General features: G+C 38.3%; 1 protein-coding gene across 2 annotated transcripts in view; it reads right to left on the bottom strand.

Moving 5' to 3' along the window:
• Positions 1 to 2,282: 2,282 nt before the first annotated feature.
• Positions 2,283 to 15,596, bottom strand: part of ST7 (suppression of tumorigenicity 7) — a 142,740-nt gene continuing 129,426 nt past the window's right edge. For both annotated transcript variants that reach the window (XM_027682281.1, XM_027682282.1), the window contains exons 12-15: positions 14,951 to 15,101; positions 10,528 to 10,620; positions 7,394 to 7,533; positions 2,283 to 2,603 (exon numbers count right to left, since the gene is read on the bottom strand). In XM_027682281.1, coding sequence (XP_027538082.1) covers positions 2,508 to 2,603; positions 7,394 to 7,533; positions 10,528 to 10,620; positions 14,951 to 15,101 — 480 coding nt within the window. In that variant the 3' untranslated portion in view covers positions 2,283 to 2,507. The remainder of the gene's footprint in view (positions 2,604 to 7,393; positions 7,534 to 10,527; positions 10,621 to 14,950; positions 15,102 to 15,596) is intronic.

Here is a 15,596-nt window from a genome sequence, read left to right as displayed (position 1 = left end):
TATTATCTGAAGCAGATTTCCAGAAGGCTCATTTCTGCACTAAGCCAGAGGCTTTCCATCATTATAATTGTGGGCTGTATCTGCCTTTTCATCTAAGCCACGCTGAACTTCACAGGAAACATGTCAGAGGCAGCAAAGCCTAAGGCAACTCTGTCCAATGGAAAAGAAAATCCTTTTGTCTGACTTGCCTAGTCTTCCAGATGCCTAGAATTATAATTAAAGCTACAGAGAGATTTTCTAGATAAAATCCATGGCTCATTACTGCTTATCAGGGAGACGGATACTAGAAATGGTAGAGATAGAATTGCATAAAGGTATTTTTGAGTTCCTAAATACTCCCCATAGTTCAAGGGAAGGACGTGATTCTTCCAGTTACGCGTTTCTTTTTATCAGATTATTACTGATAGTAATTCCCACACAGATCATAATTCTTCTAACAGAAGGCCAAACTACTACCTTACCTGCTGACAAACATGGAGATTTCTTTATATAGCTAGATATAAAGTGATGTGCAAATACATATTAGGACTGTTAATCAGAGCAATTTGGTTTTTTTGAAATGTAGAGGATAAATAAATGAACTTTGAAATGTTTTTGAGGTGGCTGGGAATAAGCGATACAAAGCACAGGAGAAGAGCTGACTATGCCTGATTCTTCTGACTTTCACCAGCCTTTAATTCTGACAGTGCTGTTGTGAGGCAAACAAATTAATATGATTATCCCTAGTTCTTCAGCTAGAGATACACAGGAGCACCTGCTGTAAAGGTGTTTTCAGTGGCCATTCTAGCAATTCAGATGCAAATCTGAGAACACAAATACTGGCCCATCTCACACAGGCTTATCCACGAGCAATCCACTACTTCTAATCTTATGCCACCTACTACATTAACTGTAAGCCATACATTACAGTGAATTGCTTTGCAGGAATAATAGCCAGAGATTAAAAACTTGTATGCAAATTCCCAACAACGACACAACTCACCAGGTTTAACATTTGGCCATGGGGCTCACCGATCACCTATGTCTTCCCTCAGGTCTCACTCTTATAGCCAATTTCTCCTGGTGTGGGGCTGCTTTTTTTTCCCTCATAGCACAGCAGTGTTTGCTTTAATATGGTACTTTTACTCACTTGGACAAAGATCTGTTTTCTACCAGACTAACACATCTGTGATCACGAGGGCAGAAAATAATGTAATGAATCTTCTGCTGTTAAGAAACACTTTCCTTTTATACCAGCTCCAGTAATGGGAGTCTTGTCTTTGCTAACTCATTTCCTCACTGAGAAACAAACTTAGCTGCCAGTGATAACAGTCCCTCAAACTGCTCAACGTTTTTAGAAGAACAGCAAAGTTGAAATGGCAAAGTGGCATTTTTGATCTGCTTCATCATGGTTATGTTTCCTTATCTGGAACGGGAGTTGAAAAAAAAAATCCTTGAGGCATCTGTAAGGATTCACTTCCAATTCTTGACAGAGAGGACTGCTTGCTTCAACTTCCAGATCAAAATCTTGATCTTGTGCCTTAGCAGAGGTGTCTGCAGGAAGTTTCCATCTACAGGGGTAAGTTATAAACGAATACTTAGTCTAAACCTCTCACAGCACAAAGATAAGACTTCCTGAGGTGAGCACTAATAAGGGAAACACCAACCTCTCTATTAATTGTGCATAACTAACACCAGTTTTGCTAATGAGCTTCTGGTCTCAAGCAACAGTTTATAATGCTGATGTTTAATGTGTACCGGAAAAAGCTCCTGCTCCTTCATATTTGAAAACTGCTACTAATGCAATAAAAACTCAGAAAGACATACGTAAGAGCATCAATGCAATGATCGCTCACTACAGGTAAATTTGTTTTCAATTCTCTGCCATTACTTATGCTTTGCTCTGTAGACAGAGAACAATGCATGGAGCTTCTGGAGGTACCTGAAATAGCAGCGATGTGAAGAAAATCTGTCAAGTATGTGGACTTCTTGAAAATTCAGATGAGGACAAAACTGACCTCTGTGCAGAGATGGGAATCAGAAGCCCAGTGTGCCATCCAAACTGCCTGGAGAGGCTAAAGCTGCTTTAAGCAAGAGCTTTAACCGTCCAGAAGCCTCTATAGCGGCGAGGCCTTCACCCAGTGAACTCAAGAAAAAACAGTGATAATGTTGCTGAACTGTAAAGTTATTAGTGTTTTTTTCATTAACTGAACAGGTAGCCAAGCCCTAGGTGTGGTGAAGCAGATGTGTTTATAAACAAAAAGTAGAATCTAAGCTTTGAAGAAGCCAAAAGACAGTAATGCTACAATACACAAAAGTTTATTTTTAAGTTTTTCTTTTCTGAAGGCAAAATATAATAGAACCTAACATCAATGTAATTTGTACAACAAAACAGTTTTTATGAGAACAGACAATCCATGAAGTGATTTTAAGTCTTAGAACTGCTTCCCTTTTTTATCATGCTTTCTTGTGGTCAACAAAAAGTTGGCACAGAAGATGTCATGGCAGTCAGTCAGTGGTGCACTCCCTCAGATCCTTGTCAGTTGGTGCCACAGACTGGAGGGCAGGATACTTTCTACTTTTTCCATCACAAAATTTAAAGGAGCAAAGAGGGTGCTGAGAAACTGCAAAGAAATCAGACACACATTCAGATCAAAATCCAGGAAACAATACATCTCAAGAGAAAGCTGTCCAATAAGACAAGATATTCTTGCTGTGTTCCTCTGTAAAATCCTTCAGCATAAAAATTACATAATTCACATATAAAGACTTTCTGCCAAATTCTGAGCCTTGCATATACACAGATTTCTGGATTTTGCAGTAAAGAAAGCAAGAGCCCTATTTTTGTGAAGATCAAAGTGACAAACTACAAAAGTTTTCACACATCTCACATCCTAGATTCAGGCTCATTCTGAAGGCACTGAAAGCTCAACCCAAAACCTATGAAGAGAAAGAGAGGCTTTCTCATAATGGCACAGTCTGCCAGACCACCTCTCAAATATTAAAAGTGTGTCCTGAGAGTCAGTTTTAAAATGGTTCTGGGTTATCTATAGATCTGCTATATACACTTAGGCATCACAAACTAGAATTTATTTTAACATGGTCTGTATCATTAACTTAAATTTATCTTAAAATCCTCTCTCTATTAGAAAACACAATGTCAAAAGTGGTTTCAATATATTAATGTTCAGAACAGGCATATGTGAAAAAAAATCAGGTGACAGGGAACATTTTATCATAGGAAAAAAACACTTCTGGATACACATCTCAGAACTCAGGTCCTCAAAGCACTCCCAAAATTTTGGGAAATGCATATTAACTGTGCTTTACATTACCTGCAATTCAACTGTACACATTACATACAGCTATGTTGTGGCCCTATATGTGTATTAGAGAGTACAGCATATATGATGCTTATGCATTTTAAAGGCAATACTAAGCACTCTAATTCATTTTTCCTCTTGGACGTGTTTGCATACAATGCAGACACTATATCACAGACAACTCGTGCACCATAGGAAAACTGGGTAATGGCATCACTGGTAATGTCACTTTGTCATAAGCACAGGTCCAAGAAAAAACTTCTAACTGAAGCAGAACACAATATTTCAGTCGTGGTGCTAAAGGTCAAGCTGTATAACACGAGCTGCAGCTGAATCAATGTAACATTGACTATCTTAGAGACTGCTGTCACTATTTCAAGTGGCTCCGCCAAGTAGAGGCATTCTCTCCGGTTAAGCTGTGAAGTGCTGAAATAAATATGTCCGTTTAATTTTGCCAAATGCAAAAGGTTCATTAGAGGATAGCTTCTGCTCTTTGAGAAGTACTTGATTTATGTGATAAGCTTGTACCATCACATCTACTTGAATAAAACTCAACTTCGTAACCAGTGCAAATTACATATTTGTTAAATCAATGAAACAAGAATAATTTGCCTTACACTGAGTTTTATGGCAATTCATAGGAATTTTGTTACTCAAGTAGTCAACTGTATTCTGTTACAAACTCCACAAAGTATCTGTAGCTGAAAAGAAGCCAAGTTTTTCTCCACCTGGAAAATTAGTTGGTCTACAGAACACATTTAAAGTCATGGATACCAAAGCCTGGCTTCGATAAAATCTAAGCAAAACTTCTGCTGACAGCAAGAAGTTCAGGATGCCACCTACTCTCTTGTACAAGCTGATGTAAACATCCGTGCTGGGTCCGCCTGGCCCTTGGAAAGCTCCTGGTGCTCCTTTCCTCAGACATCAACGGTAGATGCCTCAGATGCCTATCTGGTTTGTTGCCAGCACCCCAGGAGGGCTTAGTCTGCATGACAGTGGTTGGTGGTGGTTTTTTTGTTCAGTTGGGTTTTTTGTTTGTTATTATTGTTGTTTGGGTTGTTTTTAATTGTTCTGCATTTCCTTTAGACACTGACTGTCTTTTCCACAGGGATCAAAAAAACCAGCACCAGTGGTACAGTAAGAATTCAGGGTGGAAGAAGGGGTGATAAGAGACCTGTAAAAAGTTTTTTATTATTATTTTGTATTTTAAAAGAAAATCAACCTGGTTATTTCAAAACTGGCAGAAAGCAGCTTTTTGGGACTACCTTTTGAATAGCACCATTTGATTAAAACAGATATGCAAAAGCTTTCAAGCTTTTCCACACTGTTAAATTTCTGCATGTTGATGAAAGAAATTCAATGCTACCAACATTGTGCTGGCAATTTTATCAAAGCCATGCAATCAGAAATTGTTCTGCTTGTATTTATATCAACTTTCGTAAGTCCAAAAGTTTTCTGTTAGAAAGGCTAGCAAAAATTAAAACCACAGCATTCAGAGCAGGTTCTGGATCTAAAATATGGGTGCACTGATGGAGCTTGATGAACTCCATCCTACGTTAAATCTTCCAGAAGAGGGAAGGAGCTCTGAAATACCTTTGACTTCTGCATCCAGAGGCAGAATGCAGGCTGCTGGAAGGGACTGTCACAGTGGCACAGGCCACCTTTGGCAGTCTCTCACAGGGAGAGCTCAGCACTTAAGGACTTTCTCCCCCTTGAAGCACCCAGTCTCTGGGTTAATGGGCTATGGAAAAGTGCATGAAGATGCTACCTGGAGGACAGGTCAAAGTCCAAGGCCCAACCATGGTAACTTATTCAGTTTTTGTGAAATATGGTAAATACCAACTTACAGTAACATAGGCCTGGGCCATGGTGGCAATACTACATCTGTGCAGTGCTTTTGGGACTGGCAGACATAAGAGGAAATTAAAGCATAAGTGCACAGTTTCACAGTGTAATATACCACCATCACAGTGACTACCAACCAGACAGGAACATGTAATTCAATACACATAACCACAGAAAGAGTCATCACATTCATCATTTAGCTATTTAGGGAACTAGTTACTTATGAAACTATCTTCCCTAAAACTGAAAGGGAAGAGTCAGGCCTGGCCAACCTCTCCTACTCTGTTCTGATACAGCCACATTTCAAAGAAATGTCTGCTATGATTTTCTTCAATCTCATGCACCTGGGACACTTTTCCCAGAGGAGACAATACAATGAGCCTTCTGAATCAAAGCCTTTCTATGAGCTACCAAATTAATTTCACAGGCTAAACCAAGTCACAATACATGTTAACTGACATACTAACTGCATCCATACAGGTTCTGAGATCTTCAGTAATTGTTCTGTCTTTATGCACATAATGTAACTCATATTTAAATTCTATTTGTCTGTGCTTATTTTACTAACCAGGAGCTTTACCTGCTCTGATATGCAGAACTTGATAATGCCATACAGAGCCTTGGGGTACCTATCTATCTATTAACACCAATAGCAGCTTCACTTATACATTAGGGAAACAGAACCTTCTGCTTTGATTTTACTCCCCAAATGGCTTTGGAACCCCAACCACAGAGAAGCAATTACCAACACACCACCAGTGTAACTTTCATTCTCTCTCTCTGATTGCACTCAGCAACCAAAGCTGGGTGAGTTAAGGCAATGAAAACAGGCTATTAATTTTCTCCAATTCCAGAAGCTCCTGCTAAGCACATGTTGCCAGCTTAAGACATATTCTTTATTCAGGATCAACACAGGATCAAGGCTAATAGGGACAGATTTGGGATCAGTAACTATGACAGTATTAAAAAATGGTAAATTCAGTTGAAAGAGCCAAACAAGGGTCATGCACTTCAATAACATAAGGAACAAAAAACCCCCAACCACCACACAGAAGAAAAGCTTTACAAAGAAGTTTATGATCAGATGCCCAAGTTACATACTTATTGTCCACCAAACACCTCCATACAAACTCAACAAACGAGAAAAAGTAGTAATATTTCAGGTACATTTCAGCACTTTTTGCTGATAGAAGTGGTATCTTTTGCTACAACTTACCTTATTTTCTGTCTTCTAGAGCTAACAAAAGAAAATTCTTGATGCAAGAACCATTGCTGTACCAGGTCTCTATCATTCACAAGTCCGAGTTAAGAGAAGACCTGGCTTACTTGCAAATGGAGTCTCTTGCCATTTGAAAAGGGGTTTGAAAAAGTACTTATACTTTGCCAAAGCCTTTCAGCCTTGCTTCCTCCACCCCATTCCCTACGCTCCCCAAATCAAAAGTACCGAAGACATTAAAAACAAGGCGAGGAGACCATTTTGGAAGCATAAGACCTACGATAGATACAAATATAATTGAGAAAATATATTAGAACAGAGGATATTCAGTATTTCTTGGAGAAGGAGAAGGGTTTTTTATTATCCTAGATTTTTTCTGTTAGTGAATTTTTCACCTCCTAGGATGCTGGAGCACTGATGTTCTCAGTTTTGCAAAGAAAAAAGTTTTAGAATAATTGATGGCTCTTCCCCCTCATCCTCTAACATTTATTAATCCTTGGTGGATTAAAAAAGGCAGAATTAGGAGAGACTTCTCTGGATGTGGTTAAGAAAAATTATGAGCAAATATTGAGACTACTTCCTTCTTGGCCGTTTGGGGAAAGAATGCAGAAATTTGCCGTGGTTAACAGTACACTCTATTTCCCCTCATAACTAAGAGTTTCTATTGCATTGGAAATCACAGCAGTCATTATGGCTTTACACAAAATAGAGAGGTTCTGCAAACCTTTATTAGTTTATTTTATTGGATGATATATGAAAATACAGATATTTGCTCCTCCCACCAAGCCCAAAATCACAAGAGATCCAGCCTAGCAAGAGAGCCATATCAACTGGAGATGGCAGACAGCGGAGTCTTTTACTGATTAGCGTCCTTAACATTTGTGTAAATGTCCCTCTGCTCAGACATCGATGGATGTTTTATTTATACTGCTGAATATGCAGACATTTGACACCTGGCAGTATTTAGCTCAGCTATTCCTGCATTGGTGTCTTTATTTACCAGAAGAGAGTGGCAGCAGAGAATACTCACAGCTTTTGCAAAGACCCCCATAAGCTCTGGGAACTGATGTGTCAGGAGGGCAAGCATGGCTGTGAAAGAACAGAGTCCAGCAGTGAAGAGGATGAAGAACGGAAGCTCTTTCTTGGGGTAAACTGAAACTTCATGAAATGCTGTAGAAAAAAAAGGATGGGAAGGGGAATGCATTATACATTGCAAAAAAAATCAAAAATCAATAACCAACCCTAACCAATCTAATGTTCTTACATGGTTTAAACAACCAGAGACACCCAAAGTTGCTTTTGAAGAAAGAAATACATAGAAGGTCTGAAACATCTAAGGTCAACCTTATTGCTGTGTCAGTCATTTCTGCCAAGTAATTCTCATCTAAAGATCGTATTTCTGGTTTACTCTGGCCCTATGTACACATTACTTTCACTTTACTTGTGTCAGCACTAACTATAATGCAGCTATGTAACAATTAATCCCAGAAAACAAACTTAGAAATAAAACATCATAGTTTTTTATGCAGGTCCTTGACTAGCAACATGGCTGCATGTTTGCTAAGGCTGATACACAGACAGTGCAGAAACATGCATCCAGCAGCAGCAGTGAGACCAACCTTACAGAAGCATGGCTGCAGACCAGTTTAACCAGGCTGTAAAATTACAGTAAATTCTGAATGTTTAATCTGCAGAACCAAGAAAAGCTATCATAAAAGTAGGACATATAAACATGTACTTTAAAACCTGGAAATTAAACTAATAGTGAATTTTTAAGGTGTTTGCTAATATACACTGAAAGGAATACAGACATTTACTCGACTCTGGTATAAAAAATCCTTCACTGGACTTTGGAGAAAGTAGCACTGAGAAGACTAAAAAGGTCAGAAGAGGTCGGTGAGTATTCTACCAGAAGAATATATCCCTTAAACTTTTATGGTGGTTCAGACTCAAGGTGAAAATTTGGCTGGATTGGCAAAAGGTCTGCTGGACTCTTACCTGTCTATTTCACTCCATCAGCCATAGTCAAGAAAACGTGGTTTGCAGCCACAGTCAAGATAAATGAAAATTCTGAAACATTTTTTCTCATACAGGACCAACCTCAAGGCTTCCCATATACTCGAATCCTGTGGCTATTCATACATAAGAAACACTACTCTTCCATTTTTCCTACTTTCTTTGCTTCAGCGATTAGCTTTCATTTCATCGTACTTGCAGACAACATAAGCAAAGTGTAATTCAGCAACATGCCAGGAGAGTATTCTTGACTGCATTCATCCAGAGTGCAGTGGTTCCCAAAACCAACAACAAGAATTCATAAGAGTTTAAATTAAAATATTATAAAATATGTATGGTTTTTGAGTCTGCTAGTTCAATCAGTTTAAAAAAAAAAAGTAGAGATAGACTACAACTTCTTTTTGATCTAAAATAAATTTAGAGATCAGAAATACCAGATCATGGACTTTTTAAGCCTAGGATCTCTTGTGCTCAGTTTCTTGCACTTCCTTTTGACACAGGTTCAACCTTGTTGTTCCGGTCTGTTATCCAGTCAGGGCAAAAGTTTTGTGACTGATATTTTTAATTTGGATAGCCTATCAGATTTTTGTGTTCTGAAATAATTCCATCTGACTGTTCTTTAAAACACATGCAATTAAAGGGTGTGGACAGGTATGCAAAATCCCTCTAACCCACCTGTGTCTGTCACGGTATGTTAAACCCTTCCCTCCTCTAACCCAAGAGATTTTGCAGTGAAAGGCATTTCCCACAACTGCCAGAGCAGAACACGACTTTCTGCATATGCTGTTAAAGAGTCCCTCGCTTCTAACATTTGACAGAAATGATTAGTTTTGCATCTAAACAGAGAATGCTGAGCTATTCTGCATGACTTTGTCATTCCTAAGTCTCCTGACACTCCACCCTCCCCAGCTCAGCATCCCTCTGAGTAAAGCAAGCAGAGCACTCTGAGAGGTGTTGTTATAATTAGGGTGATTATAATGGGGCGGGGAGATATTGTCAGTTGCCAAAGATTTCTGTGTAATATCAGCAGGAATGTGCTGTGAAGGAGAGACTTGCAATGAGTGGATTTTCGCTGTATTAGTCTCACCTAATGTTTACTCGTGTAGGCTTATAAAAGGAGGCAACACATTTTTCAGCCAAACCAGAGAGATTCTGAATGAAAGACTACAAAGGGTGCAAACGCCCTTAAAACCAGCCTTCCCAGCAGAAGCAGGTTTCATTTTACTTGTTCCAGAACACATTTCTCTTTATTCCTTCTTCAGGAGTGAGAAGGTGAGAGAAGAATTTCCTTCCCTGGATCACCTTGTATTTGTCTTCTCTGCCCTGACTCTGCAAACCCCCCTGTATTTGTGTGTGTTCCACTTATGTTCACTGAGTCCCACTGAGAGAAAACATGTGGGAATGAAGCATAACTGCAAGATTGGCTGCTTTGGCTCTTCCTCTGCATTCCTATGCTTCACTGCATGCACTGCAGTGAGTCTCATTAGGTTGGACTGTAACACTTCTCAAGGGCTGGATCTGTCTGTATATCTGTATCTGGAAACACTGCTGGCACTTCCCTAATCCATGCCATAAACCCACATAAAAATGACTGAGAAGATTTCACATAAATCTCTTCATAATAACACACACACCATTATACAAAGAAAACCCTTTCTTGCTATTTAAGAGTGCTTTTCAGAAAATGTCAGCATAACCTGTCAGAATAATAGCTGTGTTAATGATGCAGCTGTCCTCAAGCAGGTTGGATCTTGCCTTGGAATTTAAGTAGCTAGTGTATCTACAATAGGCTAACAAGGCTGCAACACTCTGCTTTTGATTTGATGGGATGTTACTCTAGATGAAAGATCGGACATATTTTCCTGTGTCTTGGTAAGAGAGAATAGCACGATCTAACTCATTTCTGTCTCTTTGGTAATCTCTCTCCCTGTCCCTAAGATGTCAAAAATAATAAATATAGCTAATTGTACTGAACTATGGCTACGAGCTGCTTCTTAAACCATCATGGGAGCTCCAGAGGCTCACCGTCAATCCAGTTATTCTAATCCAGTGTATGCAATTTAAAAGGCATCAAAGGAGATCAGTGCTGCAAGACTCAGGTAAACAATTCTCTGATGTCAATGATAAGAAGAAAAAGGTTGAACATACATGGTAGTAGTTCTCTATCTGCAGTTTCTGTACAAATAGGATATGGGTAGAAGAGATGTCCTTTTTCCAAAGGATAGGGGATCATTCTGAAAGCTGAAAAGAAAACACCATGCACAAGTTACTGAGAGTGTGGCAGTCATACTTAACTACATTTGCAATTCTGAAAAACAAACATAGACAAAACATTTATATTTGGTTGCAAATAACACATAAATTGTTTAATGAAATGCCAAAATATAAATCTACATTTAGCTTTTAATCTTGCAAACACCTACGTTTATTTTTATTCTTGAGAAAAGGTTCATGAATGTCAGGTGAGACCACATTACAAGGACACACATAAATGTTTGCATAATCAAAGCCTATTGTACTTCCAATTCCATAGCCAAATTTACGCACTATGTCTTAGGCTTTTAGGCTGCAGAATTTTTAAATTTCAGGAGAAGGTAGTGTATCTGATATAACAGGTGTAGCCTACAAAAATTACCAGCTTAGCTTGTGAGTTCAGGCCAATACAATCTCTGTGCATCTGGTATAAGAGAAGTTTTGCATGAAAAACATACACTACTTTTTTTTCCATCACACTCCAGCAAGCCAGGTAACACTGATGACACAAGCCCTGAGAACCAGTTTTCCAACATATCATGCTTTCCTTTTCTATTAATTTTCTATTTGGCAATCAAAGATTAATACTGAATTATTAAAACCAGGTTCCTCTCATGCATTCTTTCTAGATGCAGCAGATCAAGTCAGGTTTCCAATATAAATCTTCAGGTCATAGAATAAATAATACTTAATCTTATGAATTTTAAAATTGAAAATAATAACAGAGAGGGAGGGAAATGAATTACTAAATCTGGACACTGCTGATGTCATAGGCCAACTGAGGGTGGTTTATAGAAACATCAGAATCCTTGACTGAAATATAGCTTTGCAATCAAGGCATCCTTTTCCATTATCCTATATATTATTCTCATTCTTTTTATGTCATCAACATGTTATACTCACTACTCCTATGAATATCAGTCATTGAAGCAATATTTTCCCCAACAGATGTCCTAGAAGCACTGTACATTTTACTTGTTAGGTATAGCCCACTGCCACACAATAACACTCCATTATCTCTTGCTCACAAGACAACTGAAGCATTGGTTTAAATACACAATCCCCCACTATTTTCAGTTGTGCACACTGCATTTGAAATAATGTTAGCTATATTTTTGTGAAATTATTTGAGTGTATTTTTTCTTGGTTACTATGTTTAAAGCAATAGTGAAGAAGGTAGAAATCCTCAAAGATTGAAAACCAACCTGGGCTGTAACGCTGTTCCAGTATTAACCACCCCTCTCCATAGCAACCCAAAAAGCCAAGTACAAATACAATAGTCCAAGCTGTGTATGATCTTCACATGCAACAAACTTGAATGTCTGTACAAAAACATATGTGGAGCGATGTTCAATGCTCATTTCTTCAAAATCACTAACACAAGTTTTTCCTTCCAATTTGGCCTAATATTGAAACAGACAATTGAGCCTCTTCTGCCTTACACTAAATCACAGCAATATTAAGATTTTAATCAAAAAGGGATGGTAAAGATGTTGTTTTTACAAAACAAGTGAAAAATGTTTGAATAGCTTTTACTGAATTTAAACAGTCATCCTTGACATGAGACCAACTATGGAATATTTACAGCAAAATAGTTTTATTTAGCAATGTTATCAGCCATGGAAGAAAGTGCTCTGGTTCATCTGTATCAGTTTGTGTTTATGTAGGTACTTCTCTGCCTTACTCTTACAGTATTATCTGATCCTATTTTACATTACTTGACTCAGGTAGCACAGAGGCAGTTTGCCATTCAGCCGTCTACTTGCTGTAAGGGATTACTGTAGCATTTGAAACCCCCTGGGTTTTTCTTCTTCATGCAAACAATAGGAATTTTGATACAAGTTTAGAAACCAACAGTGACAGTCACCTCAGACTCTTTCAAAATTTGGTCACACTTCAAACTACCCACCTTCTGTACACAGAACCTGGTCCAAACCCAGTGTTGTCACTTGGGCTTTTTTACTGGTACTATTAATAAAGTACCTACAAACACCTAGAAAGAAAGCCAGGGCAAGTGATCAAGTACTATATGTAGACTATTGGGTAAAACTAGTATTTAATCACATTTAATATCTCTGTCATGTTTTCACTGGTTTTCACTTACAGTTAGAGATGCCAAGACATCTACCAAATATTAGGATTATTGGACTAGATACTGGTGAAACTATTAAAACCCATGGGAGTTTTCATATGTAGGCAAAATTTGAACAAAATTCTTGAAGACTGGTACACTGTTCCTATCTTTCTGCAATCACTGTGAATGAATTATGGATTTTTCTGTAGAAGTTATGCTCATTTACATCTTTACAGGCTACTATACAGCTATTAGCTAATAAAGTACATATTCAGATTGCTCAATGTGGAGGTAATAAGAAGGGGAATAAGTTAATGTAGTTAGATGAGAATGCCTTACATTGCCTTCAGGCAGAGATGACTAGCTTTCCTAAGTGGCAGGAGGACTGCAGGACAGCCAGCCTCCTGTGCCAAAAGCTGGTCCTGGTACAAAGTCCCTTAGGGGTTCCCCAGCCTGACAAAGCAAAAGATCTATTCAGGATTCCCTGCAAATTACTGCTTTGTACTGATGGGATAATGAACCTTGGGCTAAAGGACTTGTGCAATAATCTAGAAGCTAAGGAACACCACATTAAAGCAAAGCACTGAAAATAAGCCACTAGTAAGGAAGCTATGACAGAGAAAATAACAGGCTAGGAGAAACGATAGGAGAAGAGCAAGCAGATATGACAGAGAACAACGCAGCAGAGAAAACCCCAAACAACACTGGTATGGATTACTGAGCACGGTGTTCTATATACCTAGAAATAAAGCCAATGCATCCTCAGGGAGCCTACACTGCGAATTAGGCAAGTTCAGACCATTTCATACAATGACTGAGACAGTAAGTCACTTTTACAATGGAGGTATTAAGTGCATTTCCATAGCAATTATCATGGTGACAAATTATCTTTTCTATCAAAGCTAAATGAAAACAAAAAATAGTGAAAGCAAGAAAAAAAAAGGTGGGATAATAACATATGGAGAGGCTGAAAAAGAGCAGAATAAAGCAGAGCAGAAAAGTGGAACTTGATTACATAAAGTAAAACCTGCATCAAAAAAAAAAACCAACACAAAAGCTGATTATAAATTGTACTTTTAAATTCTCTGAAACCTGATAAAAAACAAATCTCGAAGACATGATAAGATACATTACAAGGTTGGTATATGACCTTTGGAGATCATATCCTCCAAACTCCCATTCAAAGTAGGGTCATCTTCAAAGTCAGGTCTGATTAATCAGAACCACGCCAAGCTGAGCTCTGAGTATCTCGGGGATGGAGATCCCACAGCCTATCCAATGCATCACCACTCTCATTCTGAAAATAAATTCCTTAGGTCTAGATGAAATTTCTCTTGTTTCAACTTGTGTGTATTGCTTCTTGTCTTCCTGCTGGGCCATTCTATGAAAACTATGACTGTCTTCCATATCATCTCTCCATTGGGTGGCAGAAGACAGCAACTGGATCACCCCTTCAGCCAAGCTGAATAAAACCAGCTCCCTCAGCACCTTGTCCTACATCACATGTTCCAGTCCCCTATGCATCCTAGTAATCTTCCACTGGACTCACTACAGTTTGTCAGTTAAAAGAAAAGTCATAAATTATAGTATTACTTTCCACTACTCATTAACATATATCTGTCTATAGGGCACACTCATAATTTCCCAGTATCTGAGCATTCACAGAATCATAAAATGGTCTGGGTTGGAAGATACCTTTAAAGATCATCTCATTCCAATCCCACTGCCGTGGGCAGTGACATCTTTCACTAGACCAGGTTGCTTGAAACTCCATCGAACCTGGTCTTGAACAGTTCCAGGGATGGGGCATCTACAACTTCTCGGGGCAAGCTGTTCCAGTGTCTCACCACCCTTACAGCAAAAACCTTTTTCTTTATGTCCAATCTAAATATATTTTCAGTTTGAAACCATTCATTCAAATAATGACAAACAAATCTCTACAAGTCTGGAATGAAAGAAGGTAAATTATTATCCACTTACCCATGAGTAAGAAAACATATCTCAAAGAAGTTGAGAAATTTTGTTCAGTATTAGACAGCAAATTTAATCCAAGACTTCAGAACCCTTTTTCTCATTAAATGAAGTTTGTATTTTTAGTTTGAATTTCGAGTGTTCCAATGGTGGTGAGAATGTAACTGATGCCCAAAATCTTCACATGCTATACTTCACAATAAACTATTATTTTCTCATGACATTCAATAAAAATATTTGATTAGCTCCTTTGTAAAAAAGCAAATTACTTACTGCCTTCCCATGTACAGTGTAAGAGATTCAATGCCCCCTCTACTCTTTTCCAGTGTTGAAGATGAAAGAAAGCATATGCTATTGCTTCACTGTCCCCTCTCTTCAGAATATGTTCAGGGGGCAGAATTAAGCTTTTCATTTCTAGTAGATACTGCAATAAAAAAAGCAGAGCACAATTATTTCAGAGGTAATATGAAACACAGAAAGCTGCATGCAATTCTATAATGCCCACTGAAAGGTCTATTTCCCTAAAGTACTTTCTCTCCTAAGTGTTTCATCAAATGTTTCATCACCAACTGCACTTGGAGACAACTACTGAATTATTCCCAAACACTAAGATATGCTGTCAGATGGATAATGTTCTGCTCTTCAGCAGTAGTATGGGGACTACAGAGTTATTCAAAATAAGATGCCTCTCTTATTGAAGCAGATGAAAAAAAGGACTCAAAGCAGAAAATGGAATTTAATTACAAGAGCTTTTTAATTAAAAGTGTTTGTAATAAAATTAAGACCCTAAGCAGTTTGATGCACACTATCTTTCTCTAAGGAAACATGCAGCACTCATAGTTTGCACACAGGTTGCTTTACTGCATTGCCATTAATTACTAGATTTATAAATACGCAAGGTTGGCAGCCACCTAGGAAG

Source organism: Neopelma chrysocephalum, unplaced genomic scaffold (assembly GCF_003984885.1).
Source record: "Neopelma chrysocephalum unplaced genomic scaffold, ASM398488v2 Primary Assembly neopelma1_62, whole genome shotgun sequence".
Taxonomy (NCBI): domain Eukaryota; kingdom Metazoa; phylum Chordata; class Aves; order Passeriformes; family Pipridae; genus Neopelma; species Neopelma chrysocephalum.
This window is presented reverse-complemented; position numbering and strand designations above follow the sequence as displayed.